The sequence below is a fragment of the Anabrus simplex genome, chromosome 7, assembly GCF_040414725.1.
Source record: "Anabrus simplex isolate iqAnaSimp1 chromosome 7, ASM4041472v1, whole genome shotgun sequence".
Lineage (NCBI taxonomy): Eukaryota > Metazoa > Arthropoda > Insecta > Orthoptera > Tettigoniidae > Anabrus > Anabrus simplex.
Window position 1 is genome coordinate 80221577 of NC_090271.1, and position 21002 is coordinate 80242578.

The window sequence follows — 21002 nt, forward strand, 5'->3', positions numbered from 1 at the left end:
AACCTAATGAACTAAATGCACCAGAACTAAAGAAGAGGCAAGAACACTGTAGGCTACTTAAAAGAGCTTTAACCAGTTAATGTAAATTAATGTTAACTTAAAAAACCTATACCATTTGAAAAAGGACATTTGAGAGGTAATAATTATGTAAAATTTGTTTCTTAAATATGTTAAATTTAACAATGGTAATGTTGTAAAACTTTAAAATGCATTTTCTCAAAACACTGTTTTCCTGTCACAAAATTCAACCTGCCATAACTCACTCAAATTTTGAGATAAAAATCTATTTTTTTAAATTGTTCTGGATTCAATACTGAACATGAAAGTATCAATAACTCAAAATCCAAAATTTTTGACAAGAGGTCATATCATCATATCAAGAGGTCCCTTGTCACTTTCCGCCTCACATATAGGTAAACATCAGAAATTCTTACAAAAAATATTACAAGTTCAAATGAATAGTGTGAAATATACATAAGAAAATGCCTATAAAGGGGAAGCAAGTTGCCAAAAAATTTATGCTATACATTACACTTGAAAATACAATGACATAGTATTACACCCTCAAACTGCACACAAATAACAATTTTGAAAAAAAAAAAGGCTTTGGAATTTTATCTCCACGGGGAGTACATGTTTTTGAAAACAGAGAATTCACTTCTCCTTTAGCAGGTTAGCAATTCCCATGTGCGGGACTATGCAGTTGGTCTGCCACTGCTAAGTAGAGTGTTGGTGGGGGGTGCCAAATACAACTGATGAGCCCAAATGGCACGTCTGGGCAAAACTCTGCAAACGCACACAGCCTAACCACCCAAAAGCTGGTTCTATTCCCGTGATTTTTTTGATCATATTGTTTATAAGAAATCATCTTTTTCATTGCCAGATTCTTAAAGGAGACCACAGCACAATATTTTGTCATAAAATAGTAGATTATTGTCATAAAACTGACTGGAATAAAATAAATATCAGTGCTTTTAAGGAATTAAAGTGTTGCCATTTTTGTGCTGGTGAATATATTAATTATACCTGTTGGATGGAACTGGACAAATTCCATATCTTGCAGCGGCAAGCATGCTCTAGAAACCATGGCTGTTCCATCTCCAGTTGAAGTGTGAGCAGCTGTACATGACAAGTAGGTCCTCTCATAACCACCAGTTGCTAGTATCTACCAAAAAGAAAGATATATACTTTATTATTTAGATTCTTTCACGGCCTGTAATTATAGACATGATAATAAGCTTTTGGGCTTTCGTCGTGTCAGAAAACAAGGTGAAATTTCAGAGAATTTTGCTTGGCATCTTCAGAAGAAAATATTGTCTGTTCACGAGCAAGAATTCTCTGACAATGAAGTTTTCAATTTAAGAATACTTTACCATTGGTCTATAGCACGTGAAACTTTCATTCATCACTAGATGGCTCATTATGCACGAGCCTTCCAAGCTCCAATTAAGATGTTTCTTGTTTCATCGTGTGTGCATGCGAAGTAAATATCCAGGATGCGTAATGTCATCCAAATGTGTTCTCTATTGCCATCCTGCTTCCCAACGACTCGAATAGTGTGTGCCAAACACATACAACATGGAGTTAGAACTGCAGAACCCAAGACCTCTGCCAACATGTACTGTTTCAGGCACATTAATCAGTCTTGTACTGAATTGCTAGGTCTGTCACATATTTTTATGTTGTCCAGCTGCAGTTCAGACTGCACAACATCGCCATGACACAATGATTTCTCATGGATCTTGAAGATCCCTTAACCCTTGAACACCCGATTTTTTTATTTTTTGAAATGTTCAATTTTTCATAATAGACATTCTTAGGATAGGGTATTATTCAAGGAAGATCCATTATTTTGAAGCAAACATGTTTAGTTTCGTAAATATAGGGTGTTGCATATATGCAACGCTAGGCACTTACACATGTTGTTTTCTTCGAGAAAATAATGAAAATAAGAGGACAATGAGTGTGGAGAAGAAGTTGTAAATTATGGTTGAGTTGATTATTTACTAAGAGACAAAATAAAATAGTTTATATACAATAAGACATTATTTACAGTGTACATATATGGTAATCAAAATAAATATATTTCTTGGAAAATTATATTGAAAACTGACAGGGTTTTCAGAGTTCTTCAGTTTACTGGTGTGATCATTTGCTGTGGGTTTCTCTTAAGACTCAGTGATCTGTATGTCCCTTTGTGTGGAATGGAATGAAGCAACTTATGCAGAGCCCAACGTCACACTTTACACACACTGCACGGACTATGCTAGAGCATTTCTCATATGCACATCATCTTCTTTTATTGTCTGGGATATACATCACAAGGTGGTCTCGCCCATGGTACAAATTCATGTACGCGACCTTCCCCCACGCGAGAGCGATGGGCGCCCCGCTCCCCTGGGCTCCATGCCATAGGATTTGACGTAGTATTGCGCCACTTCCCGCTTGAACTGGAGCTGCGTCATTTTAGGCCACGACATGTTGCTGAGGTACCAAGCATTTTGCAGGCTGACGTCTAAAATCCAGGAAAAAATTGCCCACCACCAATTTTTGTTCCTAATCGCCACGCAGAATCTGTTGATGTTCTCGTCCATGAGATCTGTTCCTCCCGTAAATGTACTATAAATTCCAAATAGTGCAGGGTGTTCTACCATGATGACTTTCTTATATGCCCTGGAAAACCTCTTGACCAGATCTATTGGGAAAGCAGGGTGAACTGTAGAAGCAACAGTTACAGCATTGTTGTCATACCAGCAAGCAATTATCAAGTCATCATTGCTTACTTTTTAATCGTATGTGCCTCTATCTTTTCCTTTTATTTCCTTTGTAGGAATTAGATTGCATTCCTTTGGGACTCTATTCTCTCTTACAGTTCCATTGCCTGTGTACCCACATGACTTTAGATACGAAAGCAAGTTCATGCTCGTAAACAAGTTGTCAAAGAAGAAATCGAAACGTAGCTCCTTGATATTGTCGGGAAATTCATTTATCAAGTGAATCATCTCAGATGCCGAATTTCCAACATGTTTACTAATATTATCATGAGACCCTGGACCTTTACCTTGATATATATCAAAATTGATTAGGTATCCTCCCTGTAGGCTATATTTAGGCACCATACTTTGTAGCCGAACCTGATGGGCATACCTCTTATGAATTGTTTACCTGACTGTCTTCCATAATATGCTACCATACATTCATCAAAATTTATTTGTCGGGTGGGAACAAAGTGCTTCATAAAATTTTCTTTTATTTTCTTGATAAGAGATCTCAACTTCCACAACCTGTCATTTGGGTCAAGGTTATTGTTATCGGCAAAATGCAAAAAATCTCATTATCTGAATAAACCTGTTCCACTTCATTGAATTAGTTATATAAATATTTTTCATATCGCCACACGAATCCCAGTAATATCTCACACCAGATAGCACATTATAACCTGACATTACGAGTATTCCGAAAAAGCACTTCAGTTCATTCTTGGTTACGAATGGATCTGAACACTTCTTGAATAACGCATAATTTCGTATTTTCTGCAGTATGTAATCAAATAAATCATCATCAAAGAACAATTCTAATAGTTCAACAGGGGAAAAGTCACTATACTTCGCAAAGTCACTATCAGGAAAGATACCGGAAGGTGGTGAAAAGTCTCTTACAGTCCAGTTTTGTGTAACTTGAGGTATGAACAGATTTCGATTAGAAACACAATGAGCAGCTGCAGAAGCAATACTATCATTAAGCAGGACAATATCACACTCGTCATTGCAATCTTCCTCCAGTCTTTCTTGGTTGGAAAGAACAACTTCAGCTCCCGCAGCAAGCTGCCTATGACTCAGGTTGTCAATAAGCCCTCCCTTGTCCTCATCTGCTGAGTCTTCATCTGAAGGCTCTGGAGGTTCTATATAAATAGTATCTACTCCTTCATCTCACTTCTCTACCTCCTCAAGAATTTCTGTTAATGTCAAGCCCCTGAAATAAATGTGAATCGAATAAATGGCACTATACAACTATGATTTCCTCCTATATATACAAGATAAAATTTCCTAACACTACTAATAATACAGTAATAATAATAATAATAATAATAATAATAATAATAATAATAATAATAATAATAATAATAATAATAATAATAATAATAATAATAATATTTTTTTTCTTTTGCGAGGCAGTGTGGAAGATCTTTCATAAGACGCTTATGAAGGTCTGCACTCAACAAGTATGTGGAGATTCTTACCCATTAAAAACCACACTCCCTTTTCCCACGACGTTTATCTCCGCCCCGGAAACCGCTCTCGCATTACTTCAAGATGGATGACGTGCTTAATGCATCTTGTGCTTCACCTTCCTTCTTCTGCTTTACTGTCTGTCGTAATCATCCAGATCCTGCTTCTTCTTCTTCTTCTGATGCAAGATATTTTCTACGTAGACTGCCACCTGATCCCAAGACTCTTGACTTTGCAGCATTACTGAAACGGTGCCTTCTGGTGTCAATTCTCCCTGCATATCTTCTAAGGGTCTTTTTTGTGGCAGTCAATGAACACACACAAAGAAAGTATGTAATACATCATCGATATCACCGCAGTATATGCACAACGGACTAGTTGTTAGCCCTAGTCTATGAAGAAATTTTCGGAAGTATCCATGACCTGTCAGGAACTGTGTGAGATAGTAGTTCACTTCACCATGATTTTGGCCAACCCATACACCCAGAGAAGGTATCAGTCTTTTCATCCATTTTGCTCTAGAATCATCTTCCCATCTTGTTTGCCATCGTTGCATTCTGCGACTAAGAGCCAAAGCCTTTGCGCGTCTCCTTCCTAGCTCTCCTTGTGTAAGCCTTCTTGTCTTTCGAAAGCCAACAAGTCAATGGGAGCTACCGCTGCTGCTACTAGAATCGCAGGTTCTGATACGGTACGATATGCGCATGCAATTCGTAAAGCTAATCTCCGTTGTACAGCCGCAATTCTTGTCCGATATTTCGCAATTTTTAATGATTCAGCCCAAATTTCTGATCCGTATAGAAGTATCGAATTGACAGTGGACATGAGAAGCTACCTTTTACTAGATTTCGGCCCTTTGATATTTCCCATGAGTCTACTCAATGCAGTCATGGTTTTCGCTGCCTTATCTGTTACCCGCTGGATATGGTCCCAATATGTAAGCTTAGTATCAAGCATTACACCAAGATATTTTGTGCTCCTAGTTGTTTTGATGACTATCTGCCCGATCTGCATTGATACAACAGTATTAATTCTTCTCCTTGTCAGGAGGGCAATTTCCATTTTATGATCTGTGAGTTCTAACCTGTGATTTACCATCCATTCTTTAACCCGTCGCATCACCTGATTCAGTTTAAATTGAGCCAGCTCTAGATTACGGGTTACTATCAGGGCAGCCACATCATCAGCATAACCCACAAGTTTCATATCTTCTGGCATATCCAGCTGTAACAAATTATCATACATGATATTCCAAAGGTTTGGCCCAAGAATTGAGCCTTGCATTGCACCAGCTGTGAGCCGTTTTCTTCTCTGACCATCTTCCGTGTCGTATAACAGTGTACGCTCTTTCAAGTAGTCTTGCAGTGTGTGCATGAGATATTCTGGTAGCTTGAATGTTTCATGTAAAGCTTCCAGAATATCACTCCATCTTGTCGAGTTGAAAGCATTTTTAACATCTAGGGTCACAAGAAGTGTCAGCTTTCTAGAGTGATGATTACCCATTTGAGCTCGTTCTGCTGTCTTCACCACTTCCTTCACCGCATCTAGCGTTGAGTGACCTCTGCGAAATCCATGCTGTTGGGCAGATAAATTGCCAGCTAATCAAACTGCTGAGAGTATTCTCGGCTGTAGCAGCTTCTTTAAACCTTTCCCAGCAGTGTCCAGCATACATAGAGGTCTGTAACCCCCGGTTTTCCCTTTACTGATCAAAACCAATCTAGCTATTTTCCAACGAAAACTAAAAATTCCCGCTTTCAAACAATGATTATACATTCTCAACAGCAGTTGGGGACATAATTCAACTGCCACCTTAAGTACTTCCGCTGGAATACCATCTGGTCCAGGGGCTTTCTTACTTCTAAGGGAATTAATTGCTGTTATCAATTCTTCAGTTGTAAAAGGTGGTACGTTATCTAGTTCTTTCTTGGCCTCATCATCAATCCTCTCTGCATGATCAGGGAATAGTGTGTGTACTATTTCTTCCATGGTACGTGGATCCATGATCGAGCTTGGGAGCATCCTGAATTTCTTCATACCAATTTTATACCCTAATTCCCATGGATATTCGTCCACTTCCTTAGACATTTCCCACCACTTGTTGGCTTTACTCTTTTTAATAGTATTTTGCAGTCTTTTCTTCATAGTTTTATGTTCTACTGAGAGAGCATCATTGTGTCGTGCTCTTTGTGTCCTTCGTCTGAGTCGCAGGCATTGTTTCCTCAGTTCAGCAATTTCTTCATTCCACCAATATGCTGGATGCTTGCATCTCCGTTGTTTGATTCTGGTCATTGATGCGTCACATGCTTGCTGGAGGAGTCTCATGGTGTGTTCCAAGCATTTATTAGCAATTATGCTTCTTCTGTATCCATGACATGTATCCATTATATAGTCCATTCCATTCTGTATTGCCTCATGGAATTTTTTTTGTCCATAGTGGCTATGTTCCATCTTTCTGGCTTGCACGTGGTAATCCTTAGGTGCGGAGTCTCTTGCAGTACACGAAAAATGATATACTGACGATCGCTTCCAGTATATTCTTCATTCACTCGCCATTCAGTTATCCTAGACGCAATGTCTTCAGAAGCAAAGGTTACATCTGGTATAGTTCCCTGATATCCTGGTCGCCAAAACATTGATAACCATTAATCCCAATCTGGCGGCCATCTCCATTGTACGCCACCATCTAGAATCTGTTTGAGGCATATTCCATTCCACTGTTTGAGTATTAAAGTCACCAGCAACAACTAGGTTATTGTTCATCCCTTGCAGAGTATCTTCAAGCCCATCTAGTTTCATCTGGAAGTCAGAAATAGCCTCATTTAGGGTAAAATAACGGTTGACAAAATTTACCTTCCCAACTTGGACCCAAACAAACCCATCTCTGCATCCTTGAGTTATAACTGAATATTTTCCAACGTCTGGTACCCATATCACAGCTGTCCCTAGATTGTCTGAAAACCAACCTGGTTGATCTCTGTCTTGATATTGTTCACTAAGAATCAAGATGTCAGCTCCTATCTCATAGGTCATCTGCGTCAATAGATCATTGGCAGTTTGACTCCTGTGCATATTGGCTTGGAGGATCTGTACCATTCACCACTGCTTTTTGGCCTTTTCTAGTGCTTCATGAAACACAATACACTTGCCTGAACTAAGAGCATGATGTTGTTTTGACTCTTCAATGTCCATATCTGTGCAAATTATGCATCGTGGATTCATTTTGCACCCTACTGCCTTGTGACCAGCTTCCCTGTACTTAAAGCAGAGTTTACTTCTGTCCAATCCTTTGCAGTTTCGTGCTTGATGCCCATATGACAGACATCTAAAACACCAAGGAACTATGGCCCACCTTCTTACTCTGCAGTATAGCCACCCTACTTTAATTTTGCCTATGTCTAACAGCTTTCGTGCCTCGCTATCTTCTATCTCCACAATGGCGAGTTTTTGTCCCATGCTGTTAGGATTTGTGATTGAGACTTTCAATTCTTGATTAGGATTTTCTAAGTCTCGTCTTACAGCCTCCTCTATGTCGGAAACAGTGGTGGCACTGTCCATATCCCGAATTTCCAACATAGGTCTAGGCGTCAGAACTTTCACTTCGCCGTCATGTCCAAGAGCACCTCTAAGTGATTTATTAAAATTTTCTTTATTCTCCTATTCCGTGGCCTTATTAAATTCTAGAAGAACCTCTCCAGCTATAGTTTTCTGATCGATCTAATACCAGCACCACTGTCTTCTGGCTTCACTTTGCTGCGGATATCCTTCACAACATCTGCAAAAGTCTTGCCATTCATTGGTTTGATAAGTACAGCTTCTGGGCGGCTTCTTATAGTTAAACGTTTCCGTTGCTCGTTCTCTTTAACAGTTTCAGATACTGGTTCAGGTTGAGTACCTTCATCTTCAACTGTCTTCTTCTGCCTCTGTTCCCCCTTCTTCTTCTTGGATAATGTTATTTCCCATTTATCCTGTTCTACATTTCTGTTTGTGGTGCACTGTTCTACGCTCTCTTGAATGGGCAAATCCTTTTGCAGTAATGCTCTAGTTGCTTTCCAAGCTTTTCTGTGTGTAGATCCCACATCTAGAGCTTCCTCCAATTTCTTTAAACCATGTTGAATTTCCATCTTCATATTTTTCTGCTGAATTGCAAGAATACTTTTCAACAGGCCCCTGGCAATTTCCAGTTAGTCTTCCTCTTTTAACATATCCTCCATTATTTGTTGAGTGATATCAAGCTTCATATTCGTTTCCTCATTTCGTTCAATACTGCTATTGCATTTATCATGCGTTCACCCCATTTCTGTGATATTGTGGCCGCGTTCCATAGATGCTGGATTAAAATCCGCGGAGTCACACTGGATTCCAGCTTCCGACATCATGCCGTATAGGGAGTCCAGCTGGCCGTGACTCAAGTCGCAGTGAAATATCTATTCTCTGTTATTTTCTATGAAGAAACTAGGTAACCTGAAAACGCAATTTCACTAACACACAATATCAATGTCTTGAAATTTACACCCACTACCGTAGTTTATTCTATTAAATATCTAAATTACGTATACTAAATATTACTTATACTCACTTTCCATGTCAATATACGGGTGTTTACCAATGAAAGCTTTGATCATTGCATGCACAACAGACTTGCTTATCTTGTCACTACCAAGACGTACAACAACAACAACAACAACAACAACAACAACAACAACAACAACAACAACAACAACAACAACAACAACAACAACAACAACAACAACAACAACAACAACAACAACAACAACAACAACAACAACAACAACAACAACAACAACAACAACAACAACAACAACAACCACAACAACAACAGCAGCAACAACAACAACAACATTGTTACGTCAATAACAAACCCTCCAATACCAAATTGGTACATAAGGAAGTGATTTGACAATGGATCCGCCTAGCTTTGCGAATATGCAATGCCGGGAATATATGGATCTCACTCGCCCATGAGTTATTAATTGTAAAAGGAATCATGCTACATTCAAACTCTGATGAATTTACTTCCTGGATTTCCTAAAAGAGGTTAATTATTTCTAAATCGTAAAATTATATGGCGAATCTTACCTCTTACGGTATGCCATTTTGATAGCTGGAACACACGGTGAACTTCAAACATACACCTCGTCAACAATCAAGTGGTGACTATTGATTAACTGACTCGTAACAAAGCACAACACTTCCCTTTACCGAATACGTGTGCAATTTTCATTCTTTTACTGGAAAACAACTTCATATATTGAAAAAAAATTAGCACTGGCATGGCATTGCACATATGCAACGCTAGGTGTTCACGGGTTAACTTATGGCCATGAGTGTACTACCCAAGAGTAATGCTTAAAACGATCTACAGGTTCATAGAGCCCTGGATCCCAGAGGGATGACTAAGTAAAACTCACTTAATGAATACGTGAAGGGAACTGCGTCCGCCTTTCATCCACAATACCACAGATTGAAATGCCAAAGTCCTCCGCAAGCACAATATAAAAACCGTGGTTGGCACCGTCACAAAAATTGCTCACAGTTTAAGTGAAAGCAAGGACAATTTGCCTCCAGTAAAACACCCTGGAGTGTACAAAATTCCCTATACTTGCGGCAAGGTATACATTGGCCAAACATGCTGGTCTATTAGTACTTGTATCAAGGAACACCCACGAAATATCCATCTCAACCAACCAGAGAAGTCAGCAATAGCTGAGCACACCCTATCAATGGGTCATGATGTCATGTTCCAAGATGTTTGAGCTCTTACCTGCACTAAACACTATAGGTCTAGGATTAAATGATAAGCTGTGGAAATACGTAAAAATCCTAATAATTTCAACAGGGACACTGGTTATCAATTAAGAAATATGTGGTTGCCAGCCATTAAGGATTAAACAGGAAGTTCCCTTCCCTGTCTTTCACTGTTATTTTGTTTCGGTGATTTCCAAATTCATACTCTCCTCATCACTAGAGGGTTCACTCTAGGCTATATGCTATGGGTCATACTTTCATAACCTGTACACACACTTTACAAATACCTAGTTATACACTGGTCAAAGCTATCCACCATCCACAATATGGAATAGCCACTTATGTGAAGTCAACTTTAAATGGAGTGCAAGTAATTGGTTGCACTGAAGATGGCTACATTTATACTATAGCAATTCAGATAAAAGACTTAAAAACTGTCAATCTGTACAAGCCTCCGTGTGTGAATTGGGCTCCTACAGTAATGCCGACTTTTGATCACCCTTGTATATACACTGGAGACTTCAACAGTCATCATACAAACTGGCGGTATGACACCGTGGATGAGGAGTCTCTAGTTCTATGGGCAGAAACTAACAATATGCATTTGGTTTTTGATGTAAAAGACAAGGGAACCTTCCACTCCGTAAGCTGGAACAAGGATTACAACCTAGACTTGACATTTGTGTCTAAAAATCAACTAGACCAACCACTCAACACCACTCGCACTGTTCTGTCCAACTTCCCAAACAGTCAACACCGACCTGTTATGGCGGAAATCAGCTTGAAAATGAGCCAACTGGGATGGATTCACAAAAGACCTTGACTCCAGTCTAGCTGCAGAGAATCTTCAACCGACAGCAAATAACTACGACGAAATTGTTAAACTAGTTATAAAAGCTGCTAAGTCCAACATTTCTAGGGGTTACAGAAAGGAATATGTACCTGGATGGAATGAAGATAGTGAGGCTTTATGCCACGAATACCAAAGTTCTGGAAATCAAACAGTGGGCTCACAGCTACTCTACTCTTTAAATAAGAACAGATGAGAGAAATGGGAAGCTACACTCAAAGAAATGAACTGGAGAATCTTGAATGGGCTAACTGGCAAGCAACACCCCGAAAAGCGGCATCCTAAAATGAGTACTGACATTATTGCCAACAGGATCATAGACCTCACAAGGACAAAGAGGGACAAGAATCATACCAGAAATAGTGAAATGTAACTTTTCTAAACTCAAGCGCAGTGCCCCGAGAAACGAGCCGCTTTCCAGACCTTTTTCCATAGTGGAAGTAGAAAAATGCAATTAAACAACTGAAAATCGGCAAGAATGCCGGTCCCGACAACATCTACGGTATAATGCATTTATTAAGAACATGGGCCCGCATTGTATATACTGGCTCACTTCTCTCTTCACTTACATACTCCAAGAGAACAGACTGCCCAGACAATTCAAACTGTCAAAAGGAGGCCACTGCATAGGCTATTAGGTATGCACTAGCCATGCATCTTGGTGGGTGTGCCATTTACCAACTGAGGAGCCCAACTTGGCACACTGGGGTGAAACGCTGGCAACCAGGAATGAGTTAGCTGGAAAATTTATAATGTCCAATAACGGACCAACTATATTGGTATTATAAATTTACTCATTCGGAACAAATATTTCAGGTTCCCAATTGGAATCATCATCTTTATCAGGCATATCAAGATGAGTTATCTGACCTATTTATAAGGAATGCTGTGGAGCAGCACGGGTCCACTAGTTAACTTTAAACTGATAATTCATACAAACAAACTTTACTGTATCAAAAGTCCTGCCTGGATTCACGGTATCTTATTCATAAGCAGTAGTTAACGGGCTTGGAATGGATATGATGTTACAATTGCAGAAGGTAAGCATAAGAAATGGATTAAGGCATGGTAGGTTGTGAGCACCTTAAACGATAGTATATGCACTATTCGTCAGAGAAAATGAAATACTCACAAAACAAAGTCACAGAAAGAAAATATGTTGCTTCAATGTAACAACTAAGCAATATGTACACAACAGTTGATGCTGCTCTTGGGTACAGAATTGCCAGGTTATTGACAAGAAGCACAGTATCAGCATTTAGATCTGTTTGAATGGGGTCATAATCAGCCCCTGTAAGAGCAATTTCTGGGTCAGCAGAGAGAGAGAGAGAGAGAAAGAGAGAGAGAGTGTGTGTGTGTGTGTTTGTGTTTGTTTACACTGTATCTATTCTTTTAGTATAGAATATTATGTTTATTTAAGGAAATGTTTAGTCAATTCACTGTGGATTTTTGCAAAATTTTGCTGAGGAAGGGCAAGTTGCATAAGGTTTTGTAGTTGTAAAAACTCTAAATGGTAATTATGAAAGAAGAAGAAAATCTCAAGCCACAATAAGTATTTTAACTAAATAATAATATCTAATAACATAGGAGTAGTGAGCTAGTTATATACTTGGATTTGTACGGAACAAGAATCAAAGATAGATGCTTACCGTATTTTTGGCTCGAATTTTATGAACAGTCCCATCCTCAAGGCATAAAGCTATCACTCCTCGACATTCTGCATTTTCCATCAAAATGTCAAGTGCATAAAACTCCATGAAGTAAGTAACATTGTAGCGAAGGCTCTGGCCATATAATGTATGCAGTACGCTGTGCCCAGTTCTGTCTGCGACAGCACATGTTCTATTAGAACAAAGAACACAATTATTATTTATTAAAATGATTAAATAATTCACAATACTAGTAAAGAATAAAACACAGCAGTTTTGAGTTTTACTGGGTGGGGAAGTAAGTTCATTCCACACAACCTGATAAAGCTGTACACCTGTTCAAATACTTTAATACACCAATACCGGACAGCTATATCTCAACAGCATTGAGTGGAGTGCGAACAGCGATGGTGGTGACATCTAGCGTGTTGGTGTGAACTGCATACTTGTCTGTGCTACAGTTGAGAGGAATGCACCACACTCATTGGAAATATTTTTGTTAAAATAATTGAATAATCACAATAATTAAGAATGAAATTTTAAAATATGAAATTCCTCCTTCATAAACCTCCAAACGAGCATTATGTTACCCGTGCCTTTCGCTATGTCTTAAAAATTATAAAGCAGAATCTGTTTGAGGATCCACCCAGCCTCTGGGGAAATACTTAATAACTACACTCTCCTCTTCTTTCTAGCCTTTTCTCAATTACCTAGCGCAGGATTTTGTATGGACTTAGCCTAGTTTTCCGGCCGGATGTCTTTCATAACAGCAATCATATGTGGAGGGATATATACCGTACTTACTATTGCGTGTTTCTGTGGTTGTTTTTCGTATGATGTGTTGTATATACTTGAATACGAATACGAACACAAACCCGTAGCCCTCGATCTACAGGAATTAACAGACGCGATTAAAATCTCCGACTTAGCCGGGAATCATACCAGGGTCCTCTGAACCGAAGGCCAGTACGCTGACCATTCCGTGGTGGTGATTATTTTAAAAGGAAGTACAACTGGCCAGCCATCCTCTATTAACACTAATCAGAAGGGAAATGGGCCGGCCCCGTGGTGTAGGGGTAGCGTGCCTGCCTCTTACCCGGAGGCCCCGAGTTCGATTTGCCTGGACCTGAGGGCTGGTTCGAAGTCCACTCAGCCTACGTGATTAGAACTGAGGAACTATTTGACGGTGAGATAGCGGCCCCGGTCTAGAAAGCCAAGAATAACGGCCGAGAGGATTCGTCGTGCTGACCACACGACACCTCGTAATCTGCAGGCCTTCGGGCTGAGCAATGGTCGTTTGGTAGGCCAAGGCCCTTCAAGGGCTGTAATGCCAAGGGGTTTGGTTTTAGAAGGGAAATGGAAGAAGTCCAACACTCCAAAGAATGAAGGTATCATAAATGGGGGGAGGGGGGTGCACGAAGAGGTAACCAATCAGCCAAAGAGCCAACGGGGACAGATAACCTAACAACATCCATGATTTATTAAGATTTTGGGAAAGAGAAGAAGCTGTATTTAAAAAACAGTAGTTTGGCCCATTATGTTGACCTCTTCTTCTCCTTCGGTACGGCCAATCTTTCCGAACTCTACAGAGCAACACAACCTCACGCTGCCATCTCGCTTTTGCCATTCTTTGAATTTTCTGTTTTACCTCTGAAGACAAAAATACATAATATATAACACATATTGGGGTTACGTGAGTGAACTACGATGTTCCTGACAAGGATGAAGGGTCCAGAATTTCCTAAAGTCTCTTTCACAAATTAATGCATGAAGAATTACCATACACACGTTTTAAATTAATTGGACTGGTGCTCAAGCCTATGCCAATAATGCACTGAAATAATTTTCTTACGCCGGGCTGAGTGGCTCAGACGGTTGATGCGATGGCCTTCTGATCCAATTTGGCAGGTTCGATCCTGGCTCAGTCCGGTGGTATTTGAAGGTGCTCAAATACGTCAGCCTCGTGTAGGTTGATTTACTGGCATGTAAAAGAATTCCTGCGGGATTATATTCCGGCACCTCGGTGTCTCCGAAAACCGTAAAAGTACTTAGTGGGACGTAAAGAAAGTTATTATTATTTTCTTACAGTAAAAGAATAGGTGACTGGATTCGAAACTCATGGCTTTGAATTTTCAATTTCAAGACTACCACGATAACCATTACGCTACAGACCCGCAAGTTTTCGATTGTGAAATGTATGGCACTGTTTAACAATATGGACCCTCAAGCTTGAGTATACTAGAGTTGCATATTTGTTAATATTATTGGTTTTACGTCCTACTAACATTTCAGTAGGGTATTTGATTGAATTTCTTAATATAAGGGGTATAGAATGTAACCTCAACACAGATGTGAGGTCATTACTTTTTTTAATACGTGCGGTCCTTATCATTTCCCACGCCCATTATCTTGCTGGGTAATTTGTTCAGCGCATAACACTTTTCTTTGGAATATAACTGCAATGTAAGATTATTTAGTGACAAACACTGATACATTATAAACAACACGGCAGTGCGCCAAGAATCATGCAGATGGCAATATGTTTTTGAAGAGTTGGTCACACCAAGCCATGTAGGTAGCAGCACTATCGGCTTTCTCGCTGAAAACAGCAAGCTGTCCGGTATTATCATATTAAAGTATTTGACCTGTTATACAGCCAAGGCAAAGAAGTTGCCAAGATCATCACAATTGAGAGTACAACATAGTTCTTTCGGTTTATAACTGCGATATCGCAAGCGACTGTTACACCAGTTGTTCCTTTCCGACCCCAACAGTATTAGGTTTGCGGGACCTAGGGAGTCTTTCATTGGTCAGTACCTTCATTTCTTGAAGTGTCAGACCCCGCCCATTTCTCCCTCTGATTAGTGTTAATAGAGGATGGTTGGCCAGCTATACTTCCTCTTAAAACAAAATCACCACCACCAGCACCCTTCACCCTAGTGGACGTCATCAGATTTTTCACTCTATCATTAATCAACCTCTCTCCCTACCATTGTCCCTTTCTCACAACTTATCTCCAAAGTGCCTCCAACCAGCCATTAAACCACCCATACAGGACTCTTACACATTTCCAGTTCTACCATCTTGAAAACTTAGTCTGTATTACAGATATTCATCCTTTCTCTCTCTAGTTCCCCCCACCATATGCACATATTGTCACAGAATATTCATTCCGACAACAGATGGGCGAAGATCCATCAATTATTATATTCACACAACCCATCATTCATGATATTATCCTGCTTACTCACTGAGACTTTGATTAACACACTTAAAAAAACAATAATAACAGGTGGTAATTGGCGGTGATTATTGTTTTAAGAGGCAACCATTCTCTATATAACACTAATAAGAGAGAAAAAATGGAAGGGATCCAACCCTTCGAAAAATGAAGGTATCGGCACAAAGGACATGAAAATGAAAGACTCTGTAGGACTCGCAACCTAATACCGTCGGGGTCGGAAAAAAACAAGAGTTGACCAAGGGAGGTCAGATAGGATAGATGATAGTGAGGAGCCTGGCACAAGTAGAAGCAATGCCAGGACTCGGCTCAGGGCCCTGTAGTCACCTACACATGCTCCCAAGTTCAGAGACCCTGGGGCCCTTTTCGTCATCTCTTACAACAAGCAGAGGATACCATGGGTGTTACTCTACCACCCCACCCACAGGGGGACAATAACAAAGAAAAAATAACCCTCTATTTAGAAGTAAGCATTCTCCAACCATCATCATCATCATGTCCGACTCGTTAGCTGAACGGTCAGCATACTGGCCTTCGGTTCAGAAGGTCCCGGGTTCGATTCCCAGCTGGGTCGGGAATTTTAACCTTAATTGGTTTGTATTGAATAGGTTGAACCTCTTTATTTATTATTTCAATTTTAATTGGTTAATTCCTATGGCATGGGGGCTGGGTGTATGTGTTGTATACATCATCATTTCATCCTCATCATGACGCGCAGGTAGCCGACGGGCGTCAAATAGAAAGACCTGCAACTGGCGAGCCGAACCCGTCCTGGGATATCCAGGCACTAAAAGCCATACACCATTTCCATTTCATCATCATCATCATCATCCATTTCCTTCATCCAGTTCTTGCCAAGTTTGGATGTTTACGACACCTTTCCATCTTCTTCTATCCAATCACCATAGTTCCTCCTTGACTGTGTTCCAATCCAGGTTTCTTATAATTATAATATACTTGATTGTTTTCAACTACCTTAGTCTGGGTGTCTCCCTCTTGCCCTCCCTTCTTCTATCTGGGTATCCATCGTCCTCTTCAGCATCCTTCCCTTTTTCATCCTCTTAACATGTATTCTTGTCTTTCCTATTATGCATCTAAAAATCGAATTTTATTAGCCTAGATTTTAATCTCCTGTCTCTTTATAAGTGTCCAAGCCTCTGCTGCATACATCAATATTGGACAGTAGCACATCTTACTCATCACCTCTTTACACCTCATTGTTACTTATTACCTCCACACCAGGTTTCTCATACTCTAGTAGAATGTAGGCTACTTCACTGTTGAATCCTCTCACCGATCTCCATGTCCAGCCCTGCCTCCTGCATCAGTTCACTTTCCAAGTATTTAAAGTCCCCCACAATTTCAAGGTTTTGTCCCCTTATTTTTATAATTCATGTATTATCCCCATGTATGGTAACCCTTTCAATATTTCAGCAATTCCCTAACAGCAGTTTGCATTTCTGTTAGAGCATAGAAGGATAAAAATGTAATAATTATTATAATAATCGATCTATGTATTTAGTTTGTTGTATAATCCTTGAGCAGTTGTTCTGAATTTCAACATTTAACAGAAATTTTCATTTCTGTTTGTGCACAGTAGACCTAATAACCTTTGATAATTAGGATACATCTAAACGCAGTTTAGAATTATTGTAGTGTAGTTATTTTATTAGCAATTAGTGTGCTTATTTCACTATAGTGAAATATTTGTGTAGTGCGGGAAATTTGTGTAGTAGGAGAAATATATCTCTAGAAATTTGGCTCTTACAAAAATGCTATTGTTAAAATTAGGATAGGCTTAACTACAGAATTGTTATTAGACAGTATATTGCTGGCCTTTTCTGACTGCAAATAATGATGATGATGATGATGATGATGATGATGATGACGATGATTTTTAAGTATTCAATCCATGGATTGGTCCGCGGCAGTTCTCCAGTCAGTTCTATTCATAGCTTTCCTCTTCATCTCTTCATAGCTTCTGCATCCTACATCAGATATGATTTGCTGTACATATTGTAGGTGTAGTCTTCTTCAACATCTTTTGCCTTCAAGCATTCCCTCCAATACCGTTTTCAACAGGCTATTGTGTCTCAAAATATGTCCTATCAGTCTAGTCCTCCTCCTCTTTATACTTTTCCATAAGGTGTAATTTTCCTCTACCTTCTTAAACACTTCAGCATTTGTTACTTTTCCTGTCCAGCTAATCTTCAGCATTCTTCTATAACACCATTGTTCAAAAGAATTTAACCTCCTTTTTTCTTCTTTTCCAATTGTCTATGTTTTGCAAGCATAAAGGGCAATGCTCTAAATGTGTGTGTGTGTGTGTGTTTTTGGGTATTTTATGCCATGGCCAACAGACCACGATAAAGGTTGATCTTGGGCCAGGCGACAGTGTTTATCCTACCTCATTGCCATTTTATTATTATTATTTATATTATTATTGCCTTTTTCCCTTGTTTTCATTTATCATGGCTATCGGCTCCATGAGGGAGATGTCCGTACGCCAATTGGCAGCAGATACCGATTATGTTGGTTCTATTTATTTTACGAGAATTATTATATGTGTATGTCAGCTTAAGCTGCCTGGGTTGGGCATTATTATTTTTCTCCTTTAATAGATCAATAAGGTATCAATACTGTAGATCTGGAGAAAAATAAAGATATGATATATATGTTGGGTATTCAGCCCAAAGGCTGGTTGGATCCTCAACAGGTCCACCATTAGCTGTCACTGATAGCCTAGGTGTCACTAAAGAAGCGTACTAGGGAAATGAGGAGTGAGGTAGTTTCCTGTTGCTTTCCTCACTGAACCAGAAGTTGCTATTGCATACCAGTCTTCCAAAGCCACTGAAATGCGTGCACCAACCGACCCTATGAGTGACATTTTTACACCATTCATAGCAGGGACTGGCTGCATAAGGAATGGCATTTTTTTTTTTTTAATGCTATTTTTTGGGGCGTCGACCTATAGAGATCTTTTGCTCCTACTTGCACCATATGATATGAACCTGTGTGTAATTGGAATTGTGGAAGTGTAGAGTGTTGAATGTGAGGAAAGAAACGTTAAGGACGACCGACACAAACACCCAGTCCCCAGGCCAGGGATATTAATCATTTAAAATTAAAAACCCCTCACCCGGTCGGCAATCAAACCTGGGGCCGCCAGGTGACAGGCGGACGCATTGCCCCCTACACCGCTGGGCTGGACAGGAATGGCATTACTAGCATCACTCATACCTCAGCCACTCTCATATTGTCAAAGCCAAGGATAAGACCGAGATGGGTCAATGAAAGTAACAAATTTATTCTAGCCCATACCAGAAGATATAGTGCACTGTAAACACTAAACCTTGCCAGCAAAGGCACACTCCAAACATGTGCTTTCAATTATTTTTTTCTTGTTTTAAGATTAATGGAATTTGTAGTGAATAAATGTTACTTTTTGTGAAATGTTGATTTGGCTTGTAAAATTCTACTTTTGATTTCCTTCTTGCTTCATCCATCTTTGGTAATTTTGCTTCCGAGATATTTAAATTCTTTAACATTTTCCAGTGTTTTGTTGCCCACCAATATTTTCGTAATTGAGTCTGCTTTTTTATTGCGGACTATAACTTTCGTCTTTGTCTTACTTATTTTCATGTTGTATTCATTACCTATGATTTCCTCCATTTTTACTATTATTTGTTTGAGATGTTGTTTACTGTCTGCACCTATGGCAATGTCATCTGCAAATCTAATCATATTTATTTGTTTACCCTGTATCCTTATTCCTATATTCAAATCCTCTCAAAGCTTATTCAATGCATCCTGGATATAAACATTAAATAGCATGGGAGACAAAGCTCAACTTTTTCTAACTCCTTTTCTTATTTTTGCTTCCTCTTGTTCATTTCCAATTTTAATTACTGCAATTTCATTTTTGTACAAATCACAAATTATTCTTCTATCTCAATATGAGGCTACTATGCTTTTAAGAATTTAAATTAATTTTATTCAGTGTACATTATCAAAAGCCTTTTCAATATTATTATTGATAATAATAATAATAATAATAATAATAATAATAATAATAATAATAATAATAATAATAATAATAATAATAATAATAATAATAATAATAATAATAATAATAATAATAATAATAATAATTTGTCCATAACTATTAACGTATTTATGTATTTGTACATTTCTATAGTTAGCCTCTTATTCCCAGTATTTCATAATCAGGATATGTTTTAACTAGTATAATTACAGTGTAGTTATTCTAACAGTATGTGTGTGATATACATTATTTCCTTTGATATATATACCTATTTCAATTCATATAATACCCTATTTTACTTTGGTTGATATTTCCATACAACACATTTCCTTGAAGTGATAGATGAATGGCTGAGTGAGGCAGGTGTAAGGACTGTGGATGTGAGTGGGAACTACAGAGGATGAGAGAAGAGATAGTGAGTTTGAGGGTGATAAAGAGACTTGCAATGGAGGACAGGAATGGTGATAGGTCTCTCTCAATCAACGTAAAGGATATGGTAGGTAGGCGAGATGGAGGAGAAGGAAGGGGAGATTTTGTGGAAGACAGGTGGGCTAATGTCTTAAAGTCAAGGAAAACAAGGGTTAAAGGCTTTCCTCAGAGAGTAGGAGCAGATATTGGTGAGGAATCAATATGAGTCACTGCAGGTAGACCAGCAGAGGGTAGATGGAGATTACGGAAGTGTTACAGAGGAGGGTCATGTAGCAAATATTTAAGATTATGTATTGAACTGGCAGACCACTTACATATAATAAGTTAATCTTCAATATTTGCTACTTGATTTTATAGTCAATACAGGATTATTATCTAAAATGAAGCTGTTAAAGCTTGTTACATGTAATGAGGAGGCACAGGGCAAGAGGAAAGGGACCATTGGGAAAGGGAAATATAAAGTAGAGGTCTGCAGGCATCAGGGAAGTTAAGGGAGCCAGGAGTAGAGTGGATCTAATGAGGATGGGGTTGAGGCTCTGATCATGGGTGACTCAATTTTCAGGTATGTGGGGAAATATGTGGAGGAAAGGGAACCAGGATAGAATGTTATCTGGGACTTAAGGTAAATGTTGAGGAAAACAGAAGGGATGGAGGAGGGTAAGGAGAAGGTGGTAATTTTCCACACTGGTACCAATAACGTAAAGAAAGAAGGAATAGGTACTAACTAAGTTGGGGATGTTTGGGATCTGGTTATGGCAGCACAGCAGCAGTTAGCAGAGATTGTTATCAGTGGAAT

General features: G+C 39.1%; 1 protein-coding gene across 1 annotated transcript in view; it reads right to left on the reverse strand.

Annotated features, from left to right (window-relative positions):
- Positions 1-21002, reverse strand: part of LOC136877704 (succinate dehydrogenase [ubiquinone] flavoprotein subunit, mitochondrial) — a 161724-nt gene that overhangs the window by 90670 nt on the left and 50052 nt on the right. The window contains exons 6-7 of the mRNA XM_067151914.2: positions 12492-12684; positions 1027-1165 (exon numbers count right to left, since the gene is read on the reverse strand). Coding sequence (XP_067008015.1) covers positions 1027-1165; positions 12492-12684 — 332 coding nt within the window. The remainder of the gene's footprint in view (positions 1-1026; positions 1166-12491; positions 12685-21002) is intronic.